This window comes from Gracilinanus agilis, chromosome 3 (genome assembly GCF_016433145.1).
Source record: "Gracilinanus agilis isolate LMUSP501 chromosome 3, AgileGrace, whole genome shotgun sequence".
Taxonomy (NCBI): domain Eukaryota; kingdom Metazoa; phylum Chordata; class Mammalia; order Didelphimorphia; family Didelphidae; genus Gracilinanus; species Gracilinanus agilis.
The window spans coordinates 24,860,777-24,880,050 of NC_058132.1; the positions used below are offsets into that span (position 1 = coordinate 24,860,777).

Consider the following 19,274-nt stretch of genomic DNA (forward strand, 5'->3'; position numbering starts at 1 on the left):
GCGGGAGAGGGGGCTGCAGGGCTCCAAAGTGAAAAGGGGGGACGACCCCCAGCCTCCCAACACACAGTCACCCCCACCCTCACCCGAGACGGAAGGATTCACGGCTGCCTCGCTGTCCCTAAAGGACCTGCACCCAGCACCCAGCACCCACGGGTGCCTCCCTCTCTCAGGGCCCAGGGGGTCAGGAAGTGAAACCGGTCTAGAAACAGAAAATGAAACCAGCCAGGTAGGGAGAGAAGAGAAGGTGTAAACATGCCCAGCCACAGAGCTCTTCCTTCCCCGTGAAGAACCCCACCATCGGGCACCCTGTGTCTGAGGTAAGGCCTCCCTGAGCCTCGGGGGCACCTCAGGGTGGACAAACTGCTTCTGCTAAACCCTAACCCTAAGCCCCCTCCCCCATCCCCTGCCCTAAAACCCCTCCCCATCCCTTGCCCTAAGCCCCCTCTCCCTCTCCCATCCCCTGCCCTAAGCCCCCTCCCCCTCTCCCATCCCTTGCCCTAAGCCTCCTCCCCCTCTCCCATCCCCTGCCCTAAGCCCCCTCCCCCTCTCCCATCCCCTGCCCTAAGATCTCCCCTAGCTCAGATACCCTCTAGGCCAACTATTTCAGGATGTCCCGATCTCCAAGCACCATGCCCCCTAGTCCCTCCCCTGCCCAGGTGTGCCCCCTTCCTGGCTGGCAGGAGAGAGGGGGGTAGAAGGAGAAAGGGAGACAAGAAGACCCCCTCTCCCCTGGCTGGAGCGCATGGCCCCAGGCCTCCGGAGTCTCCCGCCCCCGCAGCCCAGCTCCCACAGCTGGTGCCCACTTAAACCAAGGGGAGGGGAGATTAGGCCGGTGCCTCTGCACTTCTGGGCTCGCACCTGCCCCATCCCCCCAGCCAACACACCTGGCCTGCCTTACCCCTTCCCATCCAGCTCTCACACACCCTCCCATGCGCTCCCTCCCCCAGAAAATAACTTGTAAAGACATGCAGTTTCCCGGGGACTCTTCTCCACCTCGCCTGGGCTCAAAGCCCTGGGTGCCCCCACCCAGGTGTAGCCCCTGGGCCCCCTTCGAAGGAAAGAGCCCAGTCCTGGGGGCAGGAGCCCTGGGTTCAAGCTGGCCTCTGCCCCGCCGGGGCTGGCCAGCCTGGGCCTGAGTGGGGTGCCCGGCGGGATGCTGTCCCCGGCTCCGAGGCCCCCGGAGCCCCACCCTTCCAAGGCCTGGGTCCCTGGGCCCCCTGTCCCCGCACCTTTTGGTCCACGATGGAGCACGCCAGCTGCTTGACGTGGGCCAGCTCCGAGGCTGCGGGCAGCAGAACGAACTCGCGGGTCAGCCCGATCTGGATGTGGAAGGAGACCCCACCAGGGGGGCCGGGGACCGGCTGCAGCAGGGGAGGGGGCGGCGGCTGCGGCTGCGGCTGCTGGGATGGCGAAGGCAGCTCCGGGCCCACATGGGCTGGGGGCGGTGACCCTGGTCCAGGGGACAGCGGGAGGCCGACAGGGGCGGCCATAGGGGGTGGCGGCGGGGCGGGAGGCGTCCAGCAGCCTTACGCCCGCATCCACCAGCGATCGTGGACCTCCGCGTGGATAAGGGCCGTGGTGCACCCCAAGTCGGGATTCCCCGCGCCTGGGGGCAGGGGGCCCCGAGGGCGGAAAGGTCCAAGCAGCCCAGGGCTGGGGGATCAGCCCTGGGGGGCTCCGGGGTTACCGGGAGGACTCAGGCTGGGGCTGGGCGGCCAGCCGGGGGTCTTGGGGCTCCTTTCCCGCCCCCGCCCCCAGCGCTCCGAACTTTGTAACTCGGCGGCAGCAGCGGTGGCGGACCAGGAGGAAGTGTCCTGACTGACGGCGCGGGCAGCCAATCATTGCGGCCCGCGGTGACGCCAGCGGCCCAGGGGCGGAGCCAAGGGGCTCCGGGGGAGTGGGGGCCCGGGACCCTACGGCCCCCGGAGCTCTAACCGAGGCGCCAGGCGCGGGGTGGAGGCGGCCCGAGGGAAGCCCCCTCCGCAAATAGAAGGTGGAGGGTGGCGGTCCCAGGCCGACGATTCCGCCTTGCCCCGCCCAGGTCCCGGAAACAAACTTTCCTTCGAGCTGCGCGGAGCCCCCAAGCGTGGGCCCCGTGGGGAGGATGCCCGTGGAGCCCTAGCTAGGCACCTCTTTGCTGCGGGAAGGCCCCCCGGGGACACCGCGCCCTCGGGCTCAGCTGGAAGGGAACGGCCAGGGGCTCCAGGGAGGAGAAAGTCTTTAGGGGCGGGGGATTGGGAAGACAGCCAGGGGAAATGACTCGGAATGAGGATTATAGCATCTGCCTCAGGGCTATAGCATTGGTGGTCAATATATATATATATTTTTTTACCTTTTTTTTTTTTTAATTTTTTTTTAAACCCTTAACTTCTGTGTATTGACTTATAGGTGGAAGAGTGGTAAGGGTAGGCAATGGGGGACAAGTGACTTGCCCAGGGTCACACAGCTGGGAAGTGTCTGAGGCCGGATTTGAACCTAGGACCTCCCGTCTCTAGGCCTGGCTCTCAATCCACTGAGCTACCCAGCTGCCCCCTCAATATATTTTTAAAGCCTTTTGCAAACCCAAAGACCCAGATGAAAAGCCTCCTGGCCAAGAGAGCTACCTCGGCTTCCCTTTTTTTTCTGGCCTGGGGTCCCAGAGCCCCAGGCTGCTTCTTTCTCAGGCCCTCCCTGCAATGGGTTCTCAGTTAATGTCCTCTGCCCACCATTCCATTCTCACGTTTGACCCTCCAAGTGGGGTCTTCCAGCTCTGGAGGCCATCCATGCTAACTACCAGGGGACCACCCACTGTGGGGGCCAAGAGCCTTGGAAAGGGCTGGCTGCCTTCTCCTGGGAGGGGCTTCCTTTAAGCCCATTCCTGGTGGCTGGAACCAGAGGGGGATGAGGATGCCCCCCCACGTCCTTGAAGTTGAGTAGGGGCAGGTCGTGCAGACGGTAGTAGTGGCTGTTTATACACCACATCCGGAGGCTGGGGCCAAGGGAAGGAAGTCTAGGGCTTCAAGCTGAAACCCCAACCAGCACCTGGGGGATTGGGGCAGGCGCTATCCTCCCTGGTCCTGAGCAGGCCCGGTTGGCCCAGAGGCCTCAAATCCCCTCCCTCCCCAGGGCCACACGCGGTCTTAAATGGCACCTCGGGGAGCTGTGGGTCCTCTCCCTCAGGCCAGGGACAAGGTTGGGCAGGCAGGGTGGCAGGGCCTGGGCCAGAGGGGAGGAGGAAAGGGGGAGATATGGGTCTCTGAGCCCACTTCCTCCCACCCTCCCCCGAGGTACAGACAGCTCCCTCTGGGCCTCCAGAGGGTCTGGTGGCCTAGAACCCCGCCCCCCCAAAACACACACACACACACACACACACAGGCTTCCCACCCCCAACAACAAACCGCTCTTATTCAAAAAGGTTTATTGAGGCAGGTTTTCACATATTGGGGGGGGGGGCTGGGGCTGGGACCAGGATTGGGCTCGAGCTGAAACTGAGAGTGAAATAAATATACAAAGAAAGCTTAGGAGCCCTGCCTAGGGGCAGGGGACAGACCGACAGACTATCACACAGTGATAACAACCAGGGGGCCAGGGAGGGCAGGCGGAGGGGCTGGGCTTCCATTTAAAATTGTATTGATTTATACAGAATGTACAGTGTGAAGGAGGGCTGGGGGAAGGAGGGCTCCAACGCCCCCCAGCCCAACGTCCCTCCCATCTCCTCCCCCCTCCACCATGGAGGGAAGGAGGCATCCTCTGGGCAGTCAATGCTTCTGGGTCAAGGAAGGAGCTAGTGTCTGCAGTGTGTTTATCCGTGCTGGAGGGAGGGCAGGGGGGCAAGTTGTGTCCGCCCTCCCGATACTTCCCCCAAAACGTCCATAGGCCAAGGGAGCAGTGTGGGAAGACCAGGAGGGTCCTCCTGAAGCGCCTCCCCTCCCCCTCCCTGCCCAGTCCGTCTCTGCTGCCCCAGAAAGGGACAGTGAGGCAGACAAGGGCCCGGAACCCCCCACCCCATGCCCAGGCCCCTTAGTGAGAGTCCAGGCCCGGGGGACAGGGGCAGAAAAGGAAGAGAGTCCTGAAGGAGCGGACTGAAGGGCTCCCATCTTCCACCCAGCATAAATGGGGAAGGTGAGGGAGGAGAGGGCCGGCCCCATAGCTCTTAGCACCATGAGGCTCAGGGAGCTGAGGCATCTCACTCCCCCAGACCAGACCCAAGTGGAGAAAATCACCGGCTGGAAAACAGGAGATCCGTGGTCAGGAGTGGCGAAGAGGGGCAGTTCCCCCAAACCCCCTTCTCACCCTCCCCCTGCCCCAGGGGGTGGCCTTACACCAGGCGTCATACGAACACCTTGGCCAGGGCATCAGCCCCGGCGCTTGCTATGAGCGCCTTGCTGGGATGGCAGGCCACGGCGTGAATGGCTTCCTCATGCTTTTTGCGGTGCGCCGTGATCTCCTGCACACAGGTCTTGTTGTCCAGGCTCCACAGGCGCAGGGAGCAGTCATGGCCTTGGGGGGAAGGAGTCATTGCAAGGCCCCGGGTCTGAGCCACACTTGGCCTCGTCTCCCTCCTCTTCCCCCAGGCCCTGTTCCTGTCCTGCTGCCCAGTCCCAAGGGTCCAGCTTCCTTTCTCTGGGCTGGGCTCCTGACCCTGCACCTCTGCTCCAGCTCGAGCCCAAAGCGTCCATAGGCCAAGGGAGCAGTGTGGGAAGACCAGGATTCCCGAGGGTCCTCCTGAAGCACCTCCCTTCCCCCTCCCTGCCCAGTCCATCTCTGCTGCCCCAGAAAGGGACAGTGAGGCAGACAAGGGCCCGGAACCCCCACTCGGGCCCGCCCCAGTCCCCCAGGCCACACACTTCCAAGGCTGTCCCTCCACCCCAGACTCTGCTCCACTCGGCATGCCTCAGGTCCCTGGGTCTGGGGCAGCCGTCCTGAAGACTTACTTCCTGACATCAGGAACACACCGTTCGGGTCGACAGCCAGGCAGGTCACAGCATCGAGGTGGGCAACCATGGAATGCACGGATTTACCTGCAGGGCCAGGGCAAGAGGGCAGTTGGAGGTCAGAGCTGCCTCGGGAAGCCCGGAGCGGGGATCCCTGGCTCACTTCCCCACTGGTCTAGCTGTCTCCGGGCCAGGCCGGGGCCACGCGCCATCTCCCTACCTGTCCGATTGTCCAGAAATCGGATGCCTCTGTCATCGTGGGCAGTGATGGTGAGGGGCTGGTTGGGGTGGCTCACCACCTGGTTGATCTGGGTAGGACCTACAGAGCAGAATATGAGCAAGGAGCCAGGAACAAGACCAGAGAGAAACCAAGACTCCATCCACGTGGACATCTCAGGTGGCCTCGGCAAAACCTCATTTTCCCCTCTGTACAATGGGAGGTTTGGGTCAGATGATTTCTAGGGTAGTTGTCGGCTCTGAAAGCCCCCCTTCTGTGGTCCCTTGCAGCAATTGGCCCAAAGCTGAGCAGCACCCAGAATCGGGATGAGCTGGGCTGCAGACGCCTCCTGGCAGGGTCACTGCAGGCCCCGAGCCGCTTCTTTCCAGGGAAAGACTATTTAACAAGCTGCCCTGCTCTGCCATCAGCCTGTGGCCTGGAAGCCTTGTGGCTCAAGTGGGGACCCCTCTGGCCTTGCCACCCCCTCACTCACCCACCCCAAGCTTCCTCTCACCGCTGTTGCCCCGGGATTCCAAGGTGAGGAGGGCGCTGCCGGTCTCTAGGTTGTAAAGGACGGTGTCGCCCGAGCGGAAGGACGCGACGGCCTGGGCCGGCTCCGTGCTGGTGAAGGCCACTGAGGTGGGGATCCCGTGCTCTGGCCAGGGCAAAGTAGAGGCTGGCTAATGGCAGGGCTCAGGCTGGAACCACAGCCCCAAGGACATCGGGAGTGGGCTGACTCGGGGCTCAGCTCTCTCTCCCCCCAAGCCCACTCACCGCTGGCGGTGTGGAAAGTGCACAGGCAGGCAGGGCTGTCGCCGCTGGGGTTCCAAATTCGGATGGTGCCATCTGCAGAGCACGAGGCCAGACGGTGCGAGGTCGGGCTGAAAGCCAGGCCCCACACAGCATCCCCGTGGCCTTCCAGCACACTGCTCAGCACGCCAGGGTCTAGCCCAACCCACAAGGAGAGAAAGCTGGCGGTCAGTGTAACCCAAGCGGGCCCACCATGCCAGGGCTCCGGCTCCCTGAGGGCAGCATATCCCGGGCTGAGGAAGGATGAGCGCCAATCCCCACCACCTGGAGCCCCCCCCCCCAGGTCACTCTGGCCCGGCCCCCAAGGCCTTGGGAAACAAACTGGGGCCACACAGGAAATGTGTGCACTGGGAGCAGGGAGGGGGCTCGGGGGCAGCAGCCCTCACCGTAGCCATCGTAAGGGTCCATGTGGAGGTCGGGGATCCTCCAGCAGTGAATGCGGGCGTCCGCCCCGCCGCTGTAGCAGTGCTCACTGTGACTCCCCATGGCCACGGCCAGCACGGGGCCCCTGCAGGGGAGGGACAAAGCCAGACGGGTGAGCGGGGGGCCCAGCACCAGGCCGCCCTCCCCTCAGCCTCCCCACCCAGCTCTCTTCTCTAGCCACAAGGGGCCAACGGCAACAGCCTGTCACTTCCCGGGTTGGGTAGGACCTCAGCCGAGAGGCTTCCGCCGAGCCCTGGCAGCCTCTCCGGGCAAGGAGGAGGACAACGCAGGTTGTTTGCGGAGCACCTGCTATGTGCCAGACACGGCCCTTCATCTCACTTTCTCCTCCCAGCAGCCGGGGCCAAGGAGGGAAAGAGGAGAGGGCGCTCTCATGATCCCCATTTTACAGAAGGGGGGGCCAAGGCGCCCAGGTGAAGGGATTTGCCCAGGGTCCCACAGCTCCATCTCAGGGCTCCCAGCCTCCAGGCAGTGCTCTGGGCCCTATGGCGTCCTTCAGGGCCTCACGGGAAACACACTTTGAAAAGTTCAAAAGGGGAGGCCCGTGCCCTTTGCCCACCTGTGGGCCCGGAAGGCGTGGATGGGCTCCACATCCAGAGCAGCATTCCTGCATGGGTGACAGAGCATGGGGGGATCAGCAGACAGGCTCAGGTGCCAGCCCCCTGCCTCCTAGCACCCCAGACTGTCCCCCAGGGCCCACACTGACTTCTTGGCCGTCCCAGTCTTCTGCAGGTTCCAGAGCTTCAGGGTGCCATCCTCAGAGGCCGTGAGCAGAGCCGACTCACTGTGATGGAAGGCCAGTGAGCGGATGCCATCGTAGTGGGAGCGGAGGGTGAACTTGGGGTTCCAGGTCTTCTTGAAGGCATCTTTGCTATCAGAGAGCTGAGGGGAGGGAAACAAGGAATCTCTCCATGGTCCCCAAGGGGTGTCAATAGCTGTAAAGACGTCTAAGACCCCCAGAAACCCCAAGGCTCTGCCATGGCCCCTCCTTGGCCTGGGCTGAGAGCATCCCACCATCTCTGAGGTGTCGGCCAAGAAGAAAGAAGAACCCGCCCCCACATACATGCCCATGGCCCCCCTTGGTCTGGGGATGCAGAAAACCTTACCTGGTGCCCAAGTGCTGATAGCTCACACCCCCCAAACTCAAGTGATCTGGTGGCCTCCCTGGGAGTCATCAAGAGCTTTCCAACTCAAACTCCCTGGCCTGAGGTGATACCACACCACCTTCCCCCACCCCAAGCTTCTCCCTGAAAGTCTCTAGAAATGGGGAGCTCACTCCCTAGAAAACCAGCCTGCTCCACTTTTGGGCAGCCACTTGGGTCCACTGCCTGTCTTTCTGTCCCTTGTATGGCCCTCCTCTGGGTTCCCGTCTCTCTGCCTGGAGCAAGAACTATCTTCCTACCCAACCTACCCCACTCCTATCTTCCTATTCAGCCCCTTCCCCCATCTCCAGCCCCAGATCTCCAGAAACACTCCTGGAGTCAGAAGGATCTAGATGGGGAAGGATCTCAGTGACCCTCTCACCCACCCCTCATTTCACCAATGACAAAGCTAAGGCCTTGCAGGATCCATGACTTCCCTGGGGCACATGGAGAATAAGTGGCCAGGCTGGAATTCAAACCCAGGTTCTTCAAGCCCAAGGGGCCCTGTCTCTAGAGGTTCAGCCCCTAATGACACCTGCAAGGAGGCCCCACACTTACGTCACAGCTGAGGTCATTGTCGTTGGTGACGGTGAGGTCGGCCAAGTCACCCAGGCTCACCTCTCCACCCCCAATTGTGTCCATGATGAAGACATCAGAGGAGAAGCCGAGGGAAGCTGGGGAGCACAGAAGCAGGGCAGGAGCCTCAGAGGACAGCCGGCTCCCAGGCAGGCAAAGCCAACCCACCTCTGCTGAAAGACCCCCAAGACAAGGAGCCCCCTACCATCTGGAGTCCAGAATCTGTTTGCTGGAAGTTCTTTATCTGTTCAAACCCTCCTTCGAAAGAGCTGAATCTGCCCCCCTCTAGCTGCCCTCCCCTGCTGCTGGCTCCACCCCATCTCCAAAAGCAAGGCCTGGGGACCCCAGGCTCCCTACCATCGTGGGGCCGAGGCTGTGGTGTGCCAGGGGGTGGGCCCGTCCCTTTCGGGGGCAGCCCATCAACATCCCGAAGATCAGCCAGCATGCCCTGCAGTTTCACCCGCCGACTCTCTATTGTTATGGAGAAAAAAATCACCAGAGTGGGGCTGCTGGGTCACCTCAAGGGCTCCTTTCTCCCTCCCTTTGCCCCCTCCAGGGAGGAGACAGAAGCACAAACTTCTCCATGCCTGGGGTCCCTGAAAATGTCATGGAGGGGCAGGGTCTTGGAGGTCAGTTCCAATCCCTTGGGCCTTACCCAAGGCTTCCCAGAAACAGAGGCAGAGCTAGGGGGCACAGGCAGATTTTCAAGGAAGAAGAGGCTTCAGAATCCTTCCCCTACTCCACCCCATCCTCTCTCTTGTTGTAAAGCTTTTCTTAGACCTTGGGAAGGGCCAGCTCACAGCTCTCACCCTCTCCTTCAGGCCTGAGACCCGTAGGACACTGGTCTCGCCTAGGGATCCTGCACTTCAGCCCCTCAGCCCCTCCCCAACACAGACGGGGGAGCGTGCAGGAAGCTTGCCCAGAGGGCAGAGGGCTAGCCTGCAGGCTTCCTCCTGGCCTCTTCCTTTGGAAGGCCCACATGCCTCCAGAGGGAGGTCCTTTCAGGAAGTCTGTCCACCCCTCTGGAGGAAGAGGGGGAGGCACTAAGAAGACAAGCCAGGGGCAGGAAGCAGCTGCAAGCTGTGAGGGTAGAGATGCTGTGAAGCCTTGCCTTACATGCCAGGGGTGGGCAGAGGTCTGTGGCCTGCCCCTGTGCCTCCACTCACCCAACTCAGTGCCATCCCCAGAGCGGCGTGTGTCAGCAGACCCTTCCCCATCCTCCCCAGAGCCTAGAAAGTCAAACTCGCTGATGGCATCCTCAGAATCTTCATCATCATCTTCCTCATCTATTTCTGGTACCAGGGGCTTAGAAGACAACTAAGGAGACAGAAGCCAGGAAATCAGGGCCTGGGAAAGACCTATGGGACAGCAATGCCTAATGGCCAGGAATTGCAGGATGAGTCTAAAGTAGGGGCCCCAAAACCTGCCCATTCTCCCCCTATCAGCCGGGGATGGCCTGCTTCCAGAGCCCCGTCAAGTACTAAAGGGGTCTTGAACAAGGTTCCAGATTCCTCTTGCCAACACAAACCTGGGACCCTAAGCCCCACATCCAGGCCTTTCAGTCGGAACTGACCTGCCCAGCCTAATTACCCCCTGCTTTCACTTAGCACACTGATCACAGAACCCCAGAGGATCAGAATCAGAAGGTCCCCCACATGTCTAAGTCAGGTTTCACTAATTCTCAAAGGAAGAAGCTGGAGCCCAGGAAGCAGATGTGATCTGCCTTCGATCATAAAGCCACATGTGGCCACAAAACCAAGACTCGAATCTGGGGCCCTCCCCCAGGGGACAGCAGTGGTCATGTCCTCCACACATCCATGCCCCCCCCCATTTCCCCATGCAGACTCATCTCCCAAGGCCACAGATAGGACCTTCCCCTACTGTCTATGAAGGGCCAAGTGGAACATGAGGCTCAGAGCGGGGCCCGGACCGGCCCAGGTGCCAGCTGCTTTCTTGCCACTGTCCTAGGGTGCCAGCATAAAGGTGGGGCTGGGGATGTCCCCCTGCTGGGCAGGAGGTACCAGATGAAGTGGCAGCCTCCAGAGTCCAAGGTTCAGGGTTCGGGTGAAGATGACCACCACCCCCCCACTGGCCCACCTTGACACGCTGCTTCTTCGGTTGCAAACTCTCCAGCTCCTCCTCCTCATCGCTGTCTTCATCCTCACAATTCTGCAGGAAGGGGATCTTCTCCAGCACAGAGCTGCCCAGCCGCTCCGTGCCTTCCTTCCCTGCTGCATTCCTGCCCAAAACATGAAGGGGGTGGGAGGCATCACTGAGCAAGGCTTCTCCCCTGAGGACCTCAGCCCATCCCTCCCCCAACCTGGCACGCTGGCCACGTGCTGGGCCCCAAGGGCCATCCTGCCCTGCCCTGACCACTCTGGCTCCTACCCCAGGCACGGCTACCTCCCATCCAAGCCCATCTTCCCAAAAGTCCCAAGGAATGGCACCCAAGCCAGGGAGCGACCAGGACTGTTAAACCCCCCTCATGATAACAGCGGCCCAGGGGAAGCTGCCAGCCAAAATTCCAGCAGGAAAGAGCTGCTGGTTCTGGCCCAGTGAACAGTTCTAGGCTCACGCCTACACCTGGCAGCCTTCCACCTCTGCTCTTGGCAGAGTTCACTCCCCAGGTGTAACATATGATAAATCCAGAAACCCAAACCCACCTACACAAAGCACCAACACATTTCTACCCAAGCCCAGCCAAGGTCTGTTTCTGTCAAGCACGTGGCCTGTGCCAGGCACACAGTGGGTGCTTCATGAATCCACCCCTGGTGCTGGTCAGCAGCTCAGCAACCAGCAATTCCAACTGGTAACCTGCTTTGGGAAGAGGGGCAGGACACAACAGCCAAGCCAGGGACTCTCACCTTTTGATCTGCTCTTCAATCTGCTTGGCCAGCACTGACTCCCCCGCAGGAAGCCCCCCAGGACCTCCGTCACTGGGTTCAGCCACACCATTCAGCTCCATGGAACGGCCCAGCAGTGAGCGCACACGCTTGGAACGCATGTCCAAAATGGTGTCCGTGTAGCCCACCTCCTCCAGGTACCTTTGAGAAAAGAATGTGGTGCAAGGGAGAAATCTAAGAGGGCCTTTGGCAGAGCCAAGGAGGGGAGGGCAGCAAGGTGCACTTTTCCTTTTGTCCTAAAACCAAGTGTTCTCTCAGCAAAGGCAAGGGCCATTAAGTCCTCCCTCCCACCAGGGTTCCCTTGTCTAATTCTTAGCTCTCCCTTCTCCTTTGTGCTCACCTTCCCTCTGCCCAAAAGGAGGTTTAAAGTGGTGGGTTACTTGGCATTCAGAGCAAGGTATGCCCCAGGGATGACAGCTAGTCAAGGAAGACCTCTGGATTTCTCACCAAGAGTTCTCCAAGCTCTTTCAGGTGAGGGTGGGAGGAAGAGAAGTATCCCTGCAACCCTCAGAGGTCCCATTAGACACTTACTGTCGGAGCAGCTGCCGGCCTTCCTTCCACACCAGCTGGCTGCTCTCCAAGGAGACTGGCTCCACAGGTCCATTGGGGACTGACGAGAGAGAGAAGAGACTAAGGGGGTGCCCCAGTGACCTCTCTCCCTAAGGAATTCATCTCCACTTCCTATGTGTCCATCCCCCCCCATGCTCCTTCCAGGAGTCAGCTCATCACACCTTGCTCCAGCAGCTCTGACTTCTTCTCTCCTTGGTTCGGTTCAGTCCCAAACTTTAGTTTGTGATATTTGGCTCTGGAAGAAAAGGAAGCTGTCAACGAAGGGCCCCAGTTAGTCAGAGAAGCCATTATACATATACTGACAAGTTTTCATTTCTGATATGGCAAATACCAATATGACCCCCATAGACAGAAGCCCTGGGGATAGGGGGAATTCCCCAGTAGTTTTTAAGAGCATAAAGGGGTCCTGACCCCAAAGCCTGCTGGAAGAATGGCAAACCTGAGAGCCACTGAGCCACACTACTTCAAGGCAGTCCTGCAAACATGGAACCCAAGGCCTGGGTTTAGCTCCGTGGCTGAGCCTAGACAAGTCCCTGGCCCTCTTTGGGCTTTAGTTCCCCCACAATAAAATGAGGAGGTGCAGTCTGGACAATGGAGTCTTAACCTGGGACATTGTGGATTGATTTCAGGGGTTCTATGACCTTGGAGGGAAACCCATTTTATCTGATTTCACTCTTCACAGTGACCATGGTATTTCGTTTCATGAATTTCTACTAAGACTCTGGGAAGGGGTCTGACTGTCCCTGGGCTTCCCCAGACTGACTGCCCAAGGAGAGCAGGACACAAAAGAGGTAGGGAGAGCCCAGATTCATCTCCAGGTTTACCCAGTACATATGACAGAGCTACTGGGGTAAGGCTCTTCCCACTAAGCCACACTGATTCCTTTGCAGAAGAGATGCCCAGTGGCCCCTTTGGACCATCCTATCTAGGCAGCTTCCCTTTTCCTCCTATGAAAGCAGGACCACAGAGTCAGCTTGTTGAAGCCGAAAGGTCCACTGGCCTTGCAGGCATGGGCAGCCAGGGTTGGAATCCTGGCTCTGGTACTTGGGCAAATCACTTTCTCTCCCTAAACCTATTTCCTCTACTATAAAATGAGGGGGTTGGACTAGATGGCCTCTAAGGGCCCTTGGCCTCATGTTCCAGTGCCAACCAGCCTATGCCAGATCAGCTAGCAATATTGGTGACCTTGCCATCAGAGCACAGCCTGGTATGGAAAGATCCCTTTGGAGACATGATGTGAGGAAGAGAGATAGCTTCAGAGGGCTATAGGCCCCATCTTCCCAGAATGGAAGGGCTGCCAAGGCCAAACTTCCAGTAGAGAACCTCTTTCTGCTTCATGTCCCAAGGGCAGAGCCAAGAGCACTGGATGGGACCAGTGAAGGCTGACAACCAAAGGTATCTCCAAATGGCCCAGGCTGCCCAGAGGAACATCAGGCCCCCCCCCCCATCCCTGGAGGCCATCGATCACTTCCCTGAAGTGTTGTAGAAGGACCCTAAGCTGGAAGAGGCTGTAGAAGTCATCTGGTCCACTTATCTGGTTTCACTTATAAATATGGAAACAATACCACCCAACCACCCTGCCTCAGAGGAACTGGCCTGCCTGCAGAGCCAGGACCCCTGCCCCCTAAGGCACTGGCTCTGGAGTTAGGGGGAAGATTCCCCTACCCTCAGAGGCCTGTCCTGGGCTGATCAACTATCCTCCACAGACCTTGATTTGCTCTCCTGGAAAATGAAGAGGTCTGAGCAGAGGGTCTCAAGAGGCCCTCTGCAACCCTGGCAGCACTTGTGCCCAATTCCGTTGTATTTCTTGTTCCCAAATTCCCTGTTGTTTTGTTACCCTCTAGCTGCTTCATGTGTCAGTGTCCTGTCTCCCCATGCCCTTTAGAAGCATGGCTCCAGCATCTTCTCTCCTGCACCCCAGCTGGGCCAATGGCTTTGGCCCTGATATGAATTTAGCCAGGCTGTGGATGCCAGGCAGGGCCTCTACATTTCTCAAAGAAAACCCTGCCAACCGGCTGGACTGCTCTCCCCATGAAGCCCCAGAGACTCCTGAATAAGCCAGCCTTCAAGTGGACCTTGACATCCTCATGGGACCCTCCAGCTCTAAGGCTCTTCGAAAGAGCCCTGGGGAGCAAGGGCTGAGGGGAAAGCTCACCCACCGTTCTTGCTTGAGTGCAAACTCTAACATTTTGATCCGTCGAACCAGGTCTGTCTTAAGGTTTTCTTGTCCCTTTCTTTCCCCTTGGAGAAAAGCCACCTGGGCCTGGAAAGAGGAAAGAAGGAAAAGAGAGAGGGCACAGGTCAGCAGGAAGGAGAGAAAACTTACCAATGTGCCAGACTGAAAGCTACTTAAGAAAAAGAGTCCTAGATGGTCCTAGGTTCATATCTCGCCTCAGACACTTCCTAGCTCTGTGACCCTGGGCAAATCACTTAACCACCCCTCACCTAGCCCTTACCACTCTTCTGCCTTGGAATCAATACACAATACTGATTCTAAGATGGAAGGTCAGGGTTTTAGAAAAAGAAAAAGTTCTTAATAATGAGAGCCATCCAAACATGAAATGCCCTGCTTGTGGGGGAAAGAAAAGAGGGGACCATTCCCCCACAAACTAAAGGCCCAAGCTGCTAGGAAGCCCTCAGCCAGGGACAATCGCAACCAGTCTGTATGCCTGGTGACTTCTTTAGCCAAGCTGAGCTCAGGCCCATCTGAGCCCTACCTTAAGTCCTGCTTCAACAGGACATACCAACTAGAGATGCTTTAGAGGAGGCAGGATGAGAGATGTTTTAAAAGCCAGGATACTTTCTGAGGTTCCTTCCAGATCAAGGAGCCTTATAGTGCTATGACACCAAGGGCTTTCCTCCTCCTTAAACGGGGGGGCCCTGACTGACCCCACCCCACTAGCTTCCGATCCACATGATGTTCTGCTATTTCTCATCCTTAGTTCCTTCTCCTCTCGCCAGGAAGCATCAAGGTTGGGAAGGGAGAGCCTTGGTGAGGCTCCAACTTCCCACCTGTTTCTCTACTCGAGATACCAGATTCATCCCACTAACAGGACACTTTTACTCTGTCACAGTCCAACTCCAGATCACACTACGAAGCCTTCTGGCCTGATCTGACCTGAATCTATTGCTTCCCAACCTTGCCTCTGAGTGCTCCTCCAACTCTGTGTCCACCCCTGCTCGGAGTGGGCCCCTCCTCACACAAGCTCCCTCACTTCTCTGGGCTTTCATTTTTCCACAAAGGACTTGGACCAGGGGCCTCTCAAATACTTGACTCTACAAAGATGAACATGCCTGTGACCATTCCAGCTGAGTAGACCCTGATCTCTCCCTCTGACATTCCAGGCCCTGAGTGTCTGTCCACTCAGATGGTGCTTGGCTCCTACAGGATCTTGTCTCCTAAGTTAGCTCTTCACCTGTAAGTACTGTCTCTTGGAGAGCCAGGACAATGCCTCAGACAGATCTGTAGTCCTCGAAGGCTGAGCATGGGGCTAGCGCCTGGCAAGGACTCTCACATTCTGGGCCTGAGTGACTACAGGGCCAGCATGGGGTATCCTCGGGTTCTCCTGTCCTCTCTGCTCGGAGAGTCTTCTCCCCTATCTAGAGCCTCTGTGAAGAGCACTAACAGAATGGGGAAGGCCAACTGAAAAAGCCTCCACTGCCTTCCCTAGGGTAAAGCCTCTTCTTCTGTCTGAGAGGGATGACACAGACACATCTATCTATCTATCTTGGTTTTCCAGAACTCTTAGCCACATTCCCACCAGCCAGCCAGAACTGAGAAATCTCCCACTTCTCTTCTGCTTTTCATCTCCCTCCTTCCTGTCTGAGAGACCATCAGCTGGCCTGTGACTAAGCAAGGCCCTGAGCATCTACCCTCTCAATGAACTGTGCTCCCCCTCAACTCTCCTCCTCATCCCACAGCTTCCCAAGCACCCTGGGAGGGAAGGGCCGCCTACAGGGGTCTCCCTCTGTCCTCTTAGACTCTGCCAAACCCTCCCCATGAAGCCTCCTCTCACAAAATGATTCTACATCTTCTGTGCACTTTATATGCATTTATATAAGTATGTGTTGTCTCTCCTGATGAAGCATAAACTTCGCGGGCAGGACTTCCATTTTCCCCCTCTGGATCCCTAGTACCTGGCACATAGTAGGTGCTTAATAAAGATATGTTTGTTTGCTCATTAATCCCCATGTAGGAGGAAGGAGGAATAGATTCTGGGAGCTAGCCTGAGGATTTGGGACTCCCTAAGCCAGGGCCCCTACCTCATTCTTCACTTGGTCTTTTGAATGCTCATTTGTTCCCCCTCTCCCGGACCGCAGCTGCTCCAGCCAGCAGTCAATTTCCCATCATCTGTTTGGTCTGAGGCCCTGAAGAGCAGAAAGGCCCTAGGAGGCCTGAGACTCCACCTTCCTCGTGTGACAAAGGCTGTGGCCTACCCATAAGCCTGGCCCTTGGCCCAAGCCCTTGTGGCATGATTGCCTTCAAGGGCCCAGTGCAGAGGGAGCCCTCTGACATGTGTTGGTTCTGTGACCCAAGAAAGTCCTGGTCCCTGCCATCCCAAAGCCCTGGTAAAGGCAGTCTCCTCCCCCAGGAGCTCACTATCCCAACGAAATCATGGATCATTATGTTCTCAGCACCACTAGAGACCACCCATTCCAACCCCCTCCTTCAGGAGAGGAAACTGAGAAGGGCTGGAGCTTGCCCAAAAGAGAGCTTTCAGTGCCTGAGGGAGAGATGCCCCATCCAAAGGGGCCCCTCCTGCCAGCCCTGTCCTGCCATCTCCTCCATGGCCTTTTAGAGGCAGGATGCACCAGGGCTGGCATCCAGACACTGATGACATTCATGGAAAAGTCACCTCACCCTCAGGGCCTCAGTCTCTCCCTCTGTGAAATGGGCACAATCCCTATAGCATGCCCAGAACAACACTTCATCTCTCAGGGCCCCAGAAAGTGCTTCAAAGACCTTGTTCATTCCCCTGGCAGAGGGATGGAACCCCAAATCTAGAGCTCCCTGTCCATGTCTCCTGTGTCTATGTGTGCATCTCTAAGGAAATCTTCAGAAACAACATCCTCTTGGACTGCCCTGGGCAGGGGTCAGAACAGACCATCAATGAGGGCTCTGGGAATTCCTGTGGAGGGGCTGGCAATGATTTCAGCTGGTCTAGACCAGTAGTCCCTGGGGCGACTTTTCCTGTCCCTACAAAGGGCTCCCCAATCTTTTATGGAAAGAAGCTGCCCCATGGGATTCCTGACTGTCCTGGGTAATCCAGAGGAAATCACATGACAGCCTCAGTTTCCTCACCTACACCAGGAAGATGACAAGCCCTGTCCCCATCTCTGAGGAGTCAAGGGCCCCTGCCTCCCTGTGCCCTGGGAGCTAGCACCCTCCTATAATGAATGGACACAGCCCCTACACTGGGAGGTGACCGGACCCTGCCAGCATCCCCTATTAGGTTCTTTGTATGGCTAGTGATCGAGCAGGTTGCTCTGCCAAGGGAAAAGGACAAACGGCCAGCTTAAAGTGGTCAGGGGAAGCTGCTCCAGGTAGGCACCCCCAGAACAGGAGGCAATAGGTGGTAACAAAGGAACAGATCCAGGGCCTGCCAAGGCCCAGAAGCCTGAAGCCAATGGAAACAGGAGGGAAATGGGCCCAAATACTCCAAATGCACTGCACACAGACACACACTGAAGAAATAAAAGCTCATGACAATTATCTTGAACAGTCACAAAAAAAAAAAAAAAAGGTTAATTCTATCTAGGAGCCTCTCCATAAGAGAGATAGCACATTTTTCTGGAGAAAAAGTACATCTAAAATGGCTAAATTGTCTAAACCTGTGATGGGCAAACTTTTTAAAGAGGGGGCCAAAGGAAAGGAAATGCTCATCTGTCAGTCTGTTTCTAAGGCAGCTCTTTCGAAATTTCATTGTATTGTATCCTACTCATTGTATTCATCAGATTAGGAATAATGGTCAGCTGGATAGAACATTTCAGGGGGCCTTAGTTTGCCCATCACTGTTCTAAACAATTATTGGGCCCTAAACAAGGAGCAGCAGCATTTCCCAAATACAATCTCCTATGCTCTTCCCCACAACCCTATGGGACAGGAGCTATTAGCCCCATTTGATAGATGAGGACACTGAGGCAGAATGAAGCAGTGAATTGCCCAGGGTCATGAAGCCAGTGGCCCTCAGAGGCTGTGCCTCCAGCAAATGAGAGAGATGTCTAGAACATCTGCTCTCTTTTGCTTTCTGAATATGCCCAATTCTTCTTGTGCCCACGTGCCCTCTCTAGAACGGTGATGGCAAACCTATGACACGCATGTCAGCACTGACACATGTAGCCATTTTCAATGACTCAAGGCTGCATGTAGCTACATACAGAGAAGTATGGGGCTACATGCCAAGGATGAAACATTTGCTATAGTGTAGTGTAGACATTCTGTGCACTATAGATGCCAATTCTACCTATATTAATTTACCTATTTTGGTTTATTAAATAGTTATATATTACAATTATACATTTTTGTTATTTAAACTATAACTATTGGGAAATTATGCTCAGTTTTTTTGGTGAATTTTGACACACCAAGCTCAAAAGATTGCCCATCACTTCTCTAGAACATAGCTCCCTGGAGGGACACCCCCCCACACACATCCCTGGATTCTTCCAACCCTCCCTCCAAGGTGTCTCATTCTCCATTCCCATCATGTACAGAAGCTCAGGGTTCTATTAAAGGGAGGAAGATGGGGCCCAAAAAGATTCAGGGATTCCTGCAAGCTCCCAAAGCAGAGCCAGCCCCAAGGATCCCTGAGGATCTCTGACCATTGCTGCTGCTGTACAAACGCTGCTCCAACTCCTCCCCAACTCTCCCCTAAGCACTCCTTACCCAAATTTAACCCTACAAACCTCACTTTGGGCTAACCCCCTTATCTGTGATCCCCCAACTTCATCACGGAGCCAGCCCTCCCCTCAGTCCTCCTTTTCCCACCGTGCTAGGGTTCCTCAAGCAACCCCCGGCTTCCTCCAGTTCTGGGGATCCCCTCCCATTCTGGGGGTCCCTTGTTAAACTACAGCCACCGGAAGGTCAGCAGAAGAAATCAGGGGCTTTTACACAGCTATAGACAGGCAGCCTTCAGGAAGAGGGGCTGTGCCCTCCCCCACCCCCAGACCCTGGAGGGCCGGTGGCAGCTGTTGAGGCAGGGAAGTCTCGGGCCAACCCTGGGTGGTTACTTGCACCCCCCTCTTGGGCAGAAGTCCCTTCCCTTCCTTCCCCCTCTGCCACAGCACACCAATGCCCCTCTCCAGGCGTGGGCTTCCTCAGGATCCAGAGGGGCTCTATGTTAGGGAGGGGAGGGGAGGGGAGGGGATGGGGACGGAGGCTGGGTGGGAGTAGAGGGTGCTCCCCCTTTCGCTCCTCTCAATTCCTCCCTCCTCTCTCCCTAGGGCATCGCTCCCCGCTTCCCCCTCCCTCCAGAGGGGGGGGCTCTTCTCCTTGTCCTCCTCCCCCTCCCTCCCGTGGGGGAGGGGCTCCTCTCCGCGCCCCCTCCCTCCCGCGGGGGAGGGCTCCTTCTCCCCTTCCCGGCAGCAGCCTGCGGCCCGGGCGGAGCGGGGGGGGGGGTCGCTCCCTACTCCCCCCTCCCCTCCCCGCTCCCTCCCGCCGGGAGGGGGGGGCGGCGGCCATTGCTCTCCAAGATGGCGGCGG

The 19,274-nt window shown here is 57.5% G+C and overlaps 2 protein-coding genes across 3 annotated transcripts in view; both read right to left on the reverse strand.

Annotated features, from left to right (window-relative positions):
- Window positions 1-1,779, reverse strand: part of PRKD2 (protein kinase D2) — an 18,259-nt gene extending 16,480 nt beyond the window's left edge. Inside the window, exon 1 of the mRNA XM_044667325.1 lies at window positions 1,230-1,779. Coding sequence (XP_044523260.1) covers window positions 1,230-1,490 — 261 coding nt within the window. The 5' untranslated portion in view covers window positions 1,491-1,779. The remainder of the gene's footprint in view (window positions 1-1,229) is intronic.
- Window positions 1,780-3,380: 1,601 nt separating this feature from the next.
- Window positions 3,381-13,832, reverse strand: STRN4 (striatin 4). Of its 2 annotated transcripts, XM_044671103.1 has the most exons (17): window positions 13,732-13,832; window positions 11,734-11,807; window positions 11,534-11,612; window positions 10,964-11,143; window positions 10,197-10,338; window positions 9,266-9,416; window positions 8,457-8,570; window positions 8,082-8,197; window positions 7,088-7,263; window positions 6,941-6,988; window positions 6,327-6,448; window positions 5,905-6,075; window positions 5,645-5,785; window positions 5,134-5,232; window positions 4,914-5,000; window positions 4,302-4,479; window positions 3,381-4,205 (listed from the first exon to the last, which is right to left on the reverse strand). In XM_044671103.1, the coding sequence occupies exons 1-16, from the start codon at window positions 13,758-13,760 to the stop codon at window positions 4,310-4,312; spliced, it is 1,899 nt and encodes a 632-aa protein (XP_044527038.1). In that variant the 5' UTR covers window positions 13,761-13,832; the 3' UTR covers window positions 3,381-4,205; window positions 4,302-4,309. The 2 variants fall into 2 exon arrangements, with proteins under 2 accessions (XP_044527038.1, XP_044527037.1); XM_044671102.1 differs by lacking the exon at window positions 13,732-13,832 and having other exon boundaries at window positions 11,734-12,091.
- Between the last annotated feature and the right edge of the window lie 5,442 nt (window positions 13,833-19,274).

Excerpts from the sequence above, each read along its gene's own strand:
- STRN4 (XM_044671102.1), bottom strand. The coding sequence starts at position 11,860 with ATGGCTTCTCTGACTAACTGGGGCCCTTCGTTGACAGCTTCCTTTTCT. Across the intron at positions 5,786-5,904 it reads CACTTTCCACACCGCCAGCG|AGCACGGGATCCCCACCTCA; the intron begins GTGAGTGGGCTT and ends TGCCCTGGCCAG. Across the intron at positions 4,480-4,913 it reads TGTGTTCCTGATGTCAGGAA|GCCATGACTGCTCCCTGCGC; the intron begins GTAAGTCTTCAG and ends CTTCCCCCCAAG.